At 35.6% G+C, this 12,875-nt stretch overlaps 1 protein-coding gene across 1 annotated transcript; it reads left to right on the top strand.

The window, feature by feature from the left end:
- The first annotated feature begins 10,444 nt into the window (after positions 1-10,444).
- On the top strand, positions 10,445-10,984 carry LOC137712147 (uncharacterized). The gene is made up of 2 exons (XM_068451280.1): positions 10,445-10,478; positions 10,581-10,984. The coding sequence occupies exons 1-2, from the start codon at positions 10,445-10,447 to the stop codon at positions 10,982-10,984; spliced, it is 438 nt and encodes a 145-aa protein (XP_068307381.1).
- Positions 10,985-12,875: the final 1,891 nt, after the last annotated feature.

Raw genomic sequence — 12,875 nt, 5'->3', positions numbered from 1 at the left:
GTCATTATAAATAGGGAAAATTAGAATGCCCTACATATTTTTTTTATAGTTGTTAGATTAAACATTCATCCCTTTTAAAGATGGAATTAGCTTGGCTGCTGAACATTTCAGCAGCCATCTCTACTTACAACCAATCCCGTGTGGACACGTGTCTAAGTTTTGATTAAAAAAATCAAAACTTGGACACGTGTCCATATGGGATTGGGTGTAAGTAGTCTTTAAAGATTTGATTAAGGTGCTTTGATCTATTGCCACCTCAATAATTTTCTATTTATTTAATTTCCATGTCATTAATTTAAATGCATTTATATAGAGTCATAAGGTAACTTAGCAACTAATTGCCTACAATATAGGAATTTAATTTCGTCAATCCCCTTCTACACATTAAATGAATTTTTTTTAAAAAAAAATAAAAAATAAAAAAAATTAATTAACTAATTCCTCATTACATTATTATCAGTATTTAAAAAAAAAAAAAATCTCTTTCTACTGAAAATGTCTCAATAAAAAGTCTTCAATACATATTTTTTCATCTATATCTATAAAAAAATATACTTAAAACTTATGGTACATTTGAGAACAAAAGTATTGACTTTTGATACGTTTACATTTCAAATGTACCGAGAAATTAAATGTATCAAAAATTCAAATGTACCATAAAACTAAATGTACCCATTGTTATGTAACCCTTGTGGGTACGTTTAGATTTCAAATGTACAGATAAACCAAATGTACCATAAAACCAAATGTGCCCATTGTTAGGTAGCTCTTTTGGTATGTTTAGATTCCAAATGAACCAAAAAAACAAATGAACAAAAAATCACAAATGTACCACAAAACCAAATGTCTCTATCTAATAACTTTTTTGGTACATTTACACTCCAAATGTATCGAGAAATACAAAAAATCAAATCCACTATAAAACTAAATGTGTCCATATTATAGGTAACTAGATGTAGCTATATAATCAAACAAATCTTTATTATGTGTTGGGTCTTCTAAATAAAAGATTGACAATTTTTATTTATTTATAAATATTCTACTATATTCACAAAAAAAAAAGTAAAATTATAACAAACAATAAAAAAAAATGCATAGAGATGGATAATAAATGCATAAATATAGCGATAAGAGGAAAAAAAAAATGTCTAGGAAAAGTCGTGAAAAACTAAAATTCTAAACAAAATAAACTTATGTGAAAAAATGAAATTAATAACCAAAATTTTAGGAAAATGTTTGATCAAATTTTCAAAAGGATTGTATGTTTAGTCTAAAAAATTAAAAAACAAGGCACCTATATCAAAATGCCTCTTATAAATAGTTAGAATTTGACTGCTCTGTCATTTTCTCTATTTCTCTCTCTATTAATGTAATATGAGCTTAAGCTTTTATAAATATGGATTTAGATCCTCTCTGGATCAATTTTGTGGGGATCCTCTGGACCGATGAATCTCATCCATTGATACAATTCCAATGTCCAAAATCTCTTATCCTTCCTCTTTTCCCCTCAACTCTCCTATTTCTCCCTCACTTTGAAGCTCTCAACCTCGAACCACCACTTCCCAAATTACAAATTAAATTCAACCCCACCTCAAAATCAACCCCAACACCGCCACAACCCACCCAACCCACAACCACCACTTCCAGGTCCCTCACCTTACCTTTTCCAAAATCAGACCTAGCACCGCCACATCCCTCAATTGCAAATCCCTTGAGCTTAAAATCTCAGTCGATGTTAATGAAACAACAATGAGAGGGATCATGCAAACCAATGTCTTTTGGTTGTAGAGATTTTTTTTCTTAACTAATGAAGAATTATAAAGAGAGACATCTCAAAGATGAATAAGAAGAAGAAAGAGATGACAAATAAAAAGCTAAACCTGTAAGGGATAGCAAAAAAATAAATCAAACTTAGAGCATGGATGACTTGCAAACGGTGGAGTGTGGGGTTACGAGGGAGAAAAATGAGTGGAGGGGGAAGAGGCTTTGGTCGTTGGATTTCTATTCCAATGGAACTGATCTTGAGATTACATGGAGAAGTCTACTCAACTCAAAAAAAAAAAAAGAAAAAAAAAAAAAAGAAGGGAAATGGACGCTGCATTGCAGTGTCAAAATCCAAATGTTAAAAAACATAACCAAGAAACAGACTTTGAATCCAAATGTAAAAAAATAAAATAAAATCAGGAAATAGACACTGCATTACAGTGTCTGAATCTAAATGTAAAAAATAGAGCCAGAAAACAGACATTGCATGACAGTGTTTGAATCTAAATGTAAAAATCAGGAGTTGCATGGGGTGTGAAGTGTGAGAGAAGTGTGAGTGATGGAAAAAATGGAACCAGGAAACAGACACAGCAACGCCGCATCTGAATCCAAAAGTGAAAAACAGAACTAGGAATGGATATTGCATAGCAGTGTCTGAATCCAAATGTACAAAGAAACATGTAGGAGGCATGTGAGTGATGAAAAAAATGAAACTAGTAAATGGACAATGCTACGCAATGTCTAAATCCAAATATAAAAAATAGAATCAGGAAACAGACACGACATTGCAATGTCTAATCCGTATTGCCTTATTCCAAATATAAAACTATGAGAGAGTGTGTGTGTTAGTTGAAGTCGGTGCCGGTTGTAGTGGCAAATTTTGTAATTTTTTTTTTAATTTTAAATGCATTTGAGTATTGTAATACATGATTGACCTATCTATAATTAACATAAATATTGTTGATCTATTATTAATATTGTAACTTTTTATTATTGTTCACAAAATCACCCTAGATTTTATGTCTTATGAGGTGTCTCAATTTCTAAGGCAGCCATTAGTAGTGCTTACTAAGCACTCTTCCCAGCTGGACGTGTGAAGTTTATAGGTGGCCAAAGAAATATATGGATATGGGTGGCTGGGGTGTTGTCAGCAAGGTGCTCTAAGTGCTTGTTCAGCACCTTATGAAGCTGCTGCCTTCTCCGACTATAAATGGGGAACTGCACATGCATTTCATTTTAGACATTAGTATCTTACGGGGATGGATAAGGGTGGCTGGGGTGTTGCCAGCAAGGTGCTCTAAGTGCTTCTTCAGCACCGTATGAAGCTGCTGCCTTCTCCGACTATAAATAGGGAGCTGCATCTGCATTTCATTTTAGACATTAGTATCTTACGGGAGGGAGGGAGGGATGTAGCATGATAAATATGGGTAAAGATTCTCATATTTTCTTTAGTCTTTCCATAGCACTATATATTGTAGAACTCAGTCGTGTTTCATCTCTGTTGGTTTGTATTATATATGTATGTATATCTGCATAGACGTATGGCTATCAGACTTTACAATTGGGGATCATCTTACCTACACAAAAGTGATAGGACTGAACCTATATATAATTATCACATGCTAAATATTATCTCTTACCTTTATTAGAGGTTGTTGTATAAAAGAGGACTCGAGCATATTAATTCGAACATATATCTTTCTTATTGGTTTTGAGAGAAACTATATATGTATATGCTGGTATTCATGCATGTAACTTTGCACAAGCCTGAGTAAACCGAGCTAGCTTTCTCGGCAAGGAACTATCTGCATATGTTCATAGGTATAGTTTCAACTGTATCAAGTAAAGCATGTGTTTGGAGTTGATCAACATATAGTAACTTGTGAATTAGTATTGCGGAATCGCTAAACTTAAATATGTTAATTAGGATTAGAGTTCATGTCATGCATTTGGTAATTTGCTTATATATGTGGTTTAATATACTTATTCATTAATCATATGAAAGGCTTTATTTAACTGTTGGCTAAAGTTATGTTTCCTCACCCAGCTTATACACCAAGAAGACAGAATGCATATTTATATTTTTATTTCACATGTTCCTTGTTCTCCAATGTTGTACTCATTCAAACGTTCTGTTATGACCATGTGAAATGGGTGTTGTTAAGTTAGTAATCTCAAGTGCTTTGACTGGGATTAAAGTTCTTGTGTTGCATATAGTGATTTGCTTATACTTGTGAATAGGCTTTTATCAAGGGGGTGAATTCCTAAATAAAGGGTTGGAGCAATGCTTTGGAATCCAAGTAGGGGAAATACGGCAGAGCTTTACAGAGATTGATTATATTAAATTTCATGGAATGCTATATTATTATGGATATTATTGGTTAATTAATGTGATTTGATGCTAATTGGATAAATGTTCCCTTTGGGTGTTTACTTGTTCTTGATTATGGAAACTATTGCTGAGATGTTATTTGTTGGGAATATATTGTGATATGTGTTCGAGATGAATTGAGAATATTTGTGAATCATTCATCATGTGTCATGTGGTTGTAGCTTTCGGTGTGGAGAAATGAATAATGGAATAAGGGTAATGAAAAGGATCTTTTGTATAGTTGAGCCAAACTCTCAGCAGGTACCAACTCTCAGGCGAGCTCACAGTGCACAAATTCTTTAAGCGTAATTTGGGACAGTTGACGAAGGGTTTGGGCAAGATGATTAACAGAGGGGGAAATTTGGGATGATTGAGTTACAGGGGGTTAATTTGTATATTAGAACATTCGAACCACCACTGCAGAGGTAAAATGCACGGTATGAGATGTGTTGGTCCGCATGTTTTATTATGTTAATTAACGGGTAGAGATGAACAGTATTGCGTTACACTTATGCATTGTTACCAATAATAATGTGATATTTGGTTATGTGATTTCATGACACTTAATTTAGTATTGTCAATTTGTTGTGTTAAGGTTATGTCCCTATTGAGCTTTTGAAGCTCCCCCTCTATTGTTATGCAGGCTTACGAGTTAGACCGTTAAGAGGGTAGGCGAGATGAGATCGAATTAGATGTGAGGCTAGAATTTGTATTTATTTATTTTTAGCCTTGTAAAGAATTTTGGATTTCTTTTTATAAGAGGAATTATATTTTTCAGCCGTCATTTTAGCTTCTCTTTATTTATTTATTTTTATTCACACGCCGTATCTGGGTTCGAATTTCTTGTCGACCCTGGGTTCCGAGCGTGACAATATTTCCCTAACAATAATTTCTTGGCTCTTTGGCTCGCTCTTACGGACCATCTAATCATGAAGGATATTGCTTGAAGCACACCATGATTACGTCCATAAATGAGTACGATTATGAAGTTTATAAATTTGATCGAATTTTGACTCGAGAATACTTTTTCTCATCCCTCCATGTTTCTAACTCACTCTTGAAACAACATTGTGGAAAGCATAAATTTACCAAATTTTTGGATCTGATTGCTACCACAAATGTAAGCAAACGGTATAGACTCAACTTCCACTGGAGTCTACCAAATGGTGATACCTTGTTTCGGCTAAGGCCAATCGAAAATGGATCATCTACTTCGGCATAGGTGTATTGAACATGCCTCGCCAACTTCGGCCAGAAAGTTTCAAAACCAAGTCTGGGGTTGTCTCTCTCACAAACCAATTTCGAGTTTATTTTCACACATATGGTAGAATTAGGGCCCGCCAAGGGGTGGCATCACAACTCGAAGCGTGATCCTTAGTACCCAAGACCTAAAACTTCAACAATAGGGATAGTATTCTTGAACATTAACCCTGCATAATCGACTTCTGTCTTGATGGAATAGATCATTGGTTATGCACCAGTTCGTGCCCCTACCAATGTCGTTGAGGAGTATCATTTTCGTAGTCAATATGCGAGACTAATTTTGCTCCACCAAACACCATTAAAAGAGCAGAACTTTGACATGAATGGCTTTGTTAGTTGAAATCCCTTAGTAACTTTGGTTTACTTTGTGAACATTTTTCTATGTTCTTGGATTCATGTTTGGTGTTTGTTTTAGTTATGGATAATCTTATCGATATTGTCCTCAAATATGAGTTAACTGAATCATGTTTCTAATACATGTGACCAAATTCAATTTAACATGTGATTAGGTATGAATGTGGGAAAGTTAGTTTTTTGGATGAATGCGATACTATGCACACTAACTTTTTACCCAAATCATATATCTAGCAACGACTTTAGATCTATCCAACCTAATTAAGAGCATTGGCAGGCTCCTTGTTGTATGAATGACACTAAATTACCATTTAAGAGACCTTATATTCTCCCTATTTCAAATAAACATCGTTGAGTTTTAAGGATATTCGAGATGACAATGATCATGAATGAAACCACTGACGAAAATAGAATGAAATATCTTTGCACCACCTCCAAAATACAAAGCCCAAAGCTATATTTTAGGACTAATGGATTGTCTCCCAAACTAGAAACATGCCACATATGGTCAGCCTGCAGGCAGGTGATTCGAGTAGTTTACTTGCTTTGGCACGATTGTTTGGGACACTTGGATCGAACAATGACACTATGACGCATCTCTTTACCCAAAGTAAAAATTTTGTGCTTACAAGAACACTTTGTTAAACCCACTCACTAGGGAATTTGATCTTCTATCCCTCGCAAAGATACAAATTCACCCTCTTTTCATAGTGGAGTCAAGGGAATATATGTGGACGTATCCAACCAAAATGCGGACCATATAAATACTTATGGTTTTGGTTGATGTATCGATAAACTGGTCACATGTTTGTCCACACACATTGCTGCTAAACCTCCTGGTCGATTTTAAGGGATCACCACCCCAATTATCCCATAAAGTCTGGAAGACTAGATAATGTCGAAGAGTTTATATCGAAGGTTTTTGATCATCTCTTTTGGCTTTATAATAGGACATCGAATTCCCATGTTCACCCCAAAATAGCGTCGTAGGTGATCATAAAGCGCAATTTAATTTATCGCTCGAACCTTGGTGAACACACTAAGCTTTCGGTTTCTGCCTATGCTATGTAATCTTGTACGTAGCTATGTTGGTCCACTTTAAGGTCCATTACCATCCAACCTATTCGATGTTATAATTGGTTACTGTATACGAACCTGACTTTTTGTACTTACTCGTTTTGGGTGTGCATTCTATGTGCCAAGTTGCGCTGCCTTAACGCATCAATATGGGTCCTCAAAGAAGGATATGAATCTTTGTCATTATGATTCTCCTTAGCACTAGCTCTCTTAGAGCCCTTGCAAGCAATCTCTTTACCACTCATTTTGGGGATTATCACTTCAATGAAACAGTCTTCCCATCGTTAGGAGGAGATAATCATGTCAACATTTCTGAAGAATGACGGTAATTTGCATGGACGTTACCAACTATGTCTTATCTCGATCCCCGTACTGCACAAGTGTGATAAGCAAATGCGATATATTCTAGCTTTCAAAATGTTGCTCCATATGCATTCCTCTAACCTAACTAAAGTGACAAGATCTTATATCAGATGTAAACATGCCTACAAGGATAGACGTACTTAATGAACGTCGAGTCAACAACCCTGAAGGGTGTGCCACCCCTGTTAGATGGTCCATACACTGGCGGAGCCAATCAATCTGTCTTGGCTTGAAGCATGACAAATTACTCAGGTCATAAAATTCACTTCCTTAGAATAGGAAGATCATGGCACAAAATGAATCTATACTCGAACAATATCTCAAATCATTTCCATCTCATGAGATTAATCCAAATTATTCCTAAGACTTGAAGCTCTTGGTCCAGTATACTAGTTTGGATAAGATATGGAATTGGAATGAGATTGTCATCGATAATGTTTTCACTCGCATGGTAGCTACCAACATAATGAAAAACAACGATATAGACCTGTGTTCTGTTGATTAATGACAACATTGGACAATCGAAATTATAATCCAAGTTAAATTCCTTACCAAAAGTTTACTTTGGACTTGTAGTTCCTACACTACCCAAGGTAACCCTGCTATGTTACTAGTGGAAAAGGAAGCATAATGAGATGAATGAAATAGTGTGATATGATGCACGTATTACGATGCAAAGTTTCTCACAAATGTCATGCGATTGATGCAAAATATGAAATGTAGTTAGTGTTTCTCCATTGGGATATTGATATGAAGATTGACATGTAAGTTCCTAAAGAATTACATAGACTGGTTCAAATAGTTCCAAACCATAGAACACTCTCTCAACTTGTTTGAGGCGTTCACTTATGGATTGAAGCAATCCTGTGGATGTGGTATACCCGTCTAAGTGATTATTTGATCAGTCAGGGATATGAAATTATGCCATTTCGTGTTAAATTATGAAGTCTAATTCTGAATTACTAGAGTTACAGTTTGTAATGACATGAATCTCACTAAGACTCTAAAAGAGCTTGAGAAAACTGCCTCGCACTTGAAGACATAATTTAAGATGATCATGGGAAAACTCATTTATGCCTTGACCTGTAGTTCAAGTGTGGTTCTAACGGTACTTTGGTCTAGCAGTCGAACTACACCCAAAAGGTGTTACTTTTGAGTATACCTATGATATTCTATATGCTATATGCAAATGAGACCCTTAAACAGGTTATGAAATCTAAAGTTCCATATATGAGTTCAACTTTGCGCTTTGTTATACTTAACTCATTTAATTAGACATGACGTATCATTAGTTGTTGATCTCTTAGTAAAGATGCAACCACTAATTGATATTAAAAACATTTTTCCGCTACCCTGAAGGTACTACGAATTTGGGCCAATCCCAACACATCCTAAGCGGATCTGACCCCCCTTATCCTCAGAATGATGCTTACTTTGCTTGTTATGCTGACGTTGGTTACTTACCAAAACCTGGACAAGGAATGTCCCTAAATGGTTATGTCTTTACCATTAAGAATACCGCAATACCTTGGAGATCCATGATATGACCTTGGTTGCGAAATCTTTGAATCATTCCAAGACTCGCCTTACTTCACTACTGCACATGTGAGATATGGTTAAGAGCTTTGTTGAGCATATTCGAAGCACCTGATGTTTTCATCCATTGTTGGTCCCGTCTACGATCTATAAAGACTGTGACATATGTAACAACCTGACCAAGACATGATCCATCAGCGACGTCAACGCCAAGACATATTACCACACCATATCAGCAAAGCCTCAGGAGATTGAGGTCAAGCAAGCTGATCCCAGACAACCTTGCCGACCTCTACACGACATCACTGCTAAGTCAACCTTCCAGAAAGTTGTCCAAGAAATTGGTATGCCTAACTTTTCATATGAATAACTGCAGTTCTCACTTGATCTTAATGTACTATGTTTCCCTATGATTAAGAACATTTTTTTCACTAGGAGTTTGCTACCTAACTATGAAGGTTTGTGAATGAAGGTATTAGTCATTCATAACTCCTATGCCTTTGTAATAATTATGTAGAGCATCTATCTAACATTTATAGTCCATTCAAGACTAACTTAACCTCATTAATCCCTTGAAATAAGTTCTTTACCCCAATCATTAAAAGGGTGTCAAATACAAATGCAAAAATGAACTCAAATTATTTTCAAAGTCACCAAGTAGAAAGAGATTTAGTTCTCACGGAAGACAACAATAAAGTTGGAAATGATATCATATTACTTCGAAATCACCAACTAATTCAATTCATGTTCTTATTGTTGGACTTGTCTGACATAAATCAACCTAGATATGGTCTACTACACGTAATAGGAGTGTATATTTAGAGAATAATATATATTGTGATTTGATTACCCAATAGAAATCAATCTTATATATTATGAGTCTTATATAGGAAATAGGATTGATGAAATCCTTATACGATTATGATTATGATATATTACTTGGAGGCCAAGAATGTAGATTTTATGTTTCCTTTATGGATGGAACTTAAAGTTTTTGGCCTATATATATACTGGTCCATATGAACCCTAAAAATGCACGACAACAGCTTCCCATAAAGCATTGTGTTAAAGTTAGGAATTCATAGAAGGATTGGTATTGTTTTCTCTCAGTGCGAGTTGTTTCCATGGCTGCTGCAGGCAATACATCAGGTTAGGTTTCTTTCATGTTTACGTACTATTATCATGCATGCAGTGTTTTAGTTATATAACCTCAATAAGATAACAATTGGTATCAAAGCCCTAGGTTATATAGTTAAAACCTGCAATCACAGCTATAATCAATGCTTTTATAATCTGCTGAGTGAATGGTACATTGGTGCCTATAAAGTCTGCGTGATCAGTATATATATGTTATCTGGTTAGATCATATACTTAAGCCCTAGCCGATTATCATGAAATAGCTGAATAATATAATCAAGTTACTGTTCACAATTGCATTCGAAATCCTAACATGGATGCAGTTCATCTGCTTATAGGTGTTGATCGTGTTTTCATGGTTAGTTTTTGAATGGCATAACATAATATATGCATTACACTGGTTGTGGTTTTTTCTATCTGCTTATATGTGTTAGAAACTACCATGAAGGTAACTAATATAATGTATATGTTAGTGTTAGAAGCAGTTTGATTCATCAGCTCCTAAGTGTTGAATTAATCTTGTCTTATGAAGTTTATTGGGATGTTTAATTTTAAAGTATGCATGTTGTACATTCAGTTATGAATGCTGTGAACACAGTTCAAACCTTAAGTGGTACAAACTACAAAAAGTGGAAGCAAGACATAGACATATGTCTGGGGTTAATGGATCTTGACATAGCTAGAAGGGAAGAATCTCTTTAAGAACCTGTTGCAGATGCAGTTGTTGATGTTAGGGCCAAATACGAAAGATGGTTGAAAGAAAATCGTAATGCTCTTCTGGTGATCAAAAAGTCCATGTCTGACATAGTGAGGAGAGGAATACCGAAATCTGAGACTGTAAAGGAGTACCTGACCTCGATTCAGGAGAAGTTTAAGGAATCAGACAAAGCTAAGATAGGTAATCTCATGAATGAACTCATCACAAAGAAATATAATGGCATGGGATGTGTGAGAGAGCATATACTGGAGCTACTGGACGTTGGTGCGAAGCTGAATGCACTGGATGTTCCTATGAATGATGCATTTCTAGTTCATATAGCACTCAATTCATTGCCTAATGAATACTCACAACTGAAGAGCACATATAATGCACAGAAAGAGAAGTGGAGTATGAACTAATTAATTGCCATATGTGTACATGAAGAACAACATATCAGGTCACAAATTTCTGGGAAGAAGGTCAACATGGTTACTGATTTCAAGAACGATGATCAAAAGACAGATAATGGGAAAGACGCATCAAAGCTTGGAGTGAATAACAATTTCAAAAGTGTTAAAGGGAAGTGCTTCTTCTGCAAGAAAACTGGACACATGAAGGGAAATTGTCAGAAATATAAGAAATGGATTGAAAATGGCAAGGGAAAAGGTAATATTTCAATTTATAAAGGTGAAGTATTAGTTTGTTTTGAGATAAATAACACTGAATTTGCTAGAGATTCATGGTGGATTGACAGTGGTGCCTCAATACATGTGACTAATTCCTTGCAGTGCTTCATAGACAAGAGGGTGCCAAGAAAGTATGAAATCTCAGTGATCCTGGGACATGGTGACAAAGCTGCTGTCAAGCTCATTGGAACAGTTAGAATAAAGCTTGAGTCTGGTTTTATTTTGGATTTGAGAGATGTTTGTTATGTACCTTCAATTAGAAGGAATCTAGGGTCAGTTAGTCAGCTTGTTAAGAAAAATTTTGAATTATCAATAAATGACAGTGGCTTCATTATTTATCAGAATTTGCAAGTTATTGGAAATGGTTCTCATATTGGTGGCATGTTTCAACTTAACTGCAAGGAATCTTGTTACATGGCTAATATGGTTGGACAAAAAGGGCTTAATCTAATTGAGACATCATCCACCCTCTGTCACAAAAGATTGGGTCACATTTCAATTGAGAGAGTTAAGACTCTGAGCAAAACCGGTATATTACCAAAGCTAGAGTTAGATAATTCAGCCACATGTATTGAGTGCATAAAAGGAAAAATGGTTAATTCGCACAAGAAGAATGCAACGAAAAACACCGATCTACTTGAACTTGTGCACACTGATATATGTGGACCTTTTCCCACTCCAACATATGACGATTATAAGTATTTTATAACTTTCATAGACGACTTTTCAAGGTATTGTCATTTGTATTTGCTCTCTGAGAAGTCTAATGCACTTATGGCTTTTAAAATCTACAAGGCTGAGGTAAAGAAACAGTTGGAGAAAAGGATCAAGGTGGTAAGGTCCGATAGAGGTGGTGAGTACTATAGGAGATACACTGAACATGGCAAAAATCCTGGACCTTTTGCACTTTACTTAGAAAATGAAGGGATAGTGGCACAATACACGAACCCCGGTACTCCACAACAAAACGGAGTATCAAAAAGGAAGAATCGCACATTAAAAGACGTGGTAAGAAGTATGATGAGTGCAACAAGCTTACCTATGTACTTGTGGGGTGATGCCATTAAGACTGCAAATTATATATCTAATAGAGTGCCCAGCAAATCAGTGATTACAACACCTTTTGAATTATGGTATAAAAGAAAACCAAGTCTACAACACCTTCGAATTTGGGGTTGTAGGGCTAAGGCAAGGGTATATAACCCTCAAGAAAGGAAACTAGATCCTAAGACAGTGAGCTGCTACTTTATGGGATATCCTTAGGGAACAAAAGGTTACAGGTTCTACTGCCCTAACCACTCCATGAGATTGGTCGAAACTGGAAAGGTGAAATTTATAGAATAAGGATCGATGGAAGCAACAAGTAATGAAATTGAATTTGAAAAGCAAAATGAAGAGATTGCAACTAATTCATTGCATCATATTGCACTAAGTGAAGACAACCATTTAGCCTTGGACCATGTTGCTCCGGTCACAAATGATGGTGTACATGAGATTCAAATGAATGTGAATAATGATGCAGTGAATGACCAAGTGATACATGATGATGCAAATAATGCACTGCAGACACAAAATCAAGTTGTAGAAGGAATTATGGACCAAGTTGCACCTGTACTCAGAAAGT

This window comes from Pyrus communis, chromosome 13, assembly GCF_963583255.1.
Source record: "Pyrus communis chromosome 13, drPyrComm1.1, whole genome shotgun sequence".
Taxonomy (NCBI): Eukaryota; Viridiplantae; Streptophyta; class Magnoliopsida; order Rosales; family Rosaceae; genus Pyrus; species Pyrus communis.
Note: the sequence above shows the minus strand (reverse complement) of the source record. Positions and strands in the feature narration are given on the sequence as shown.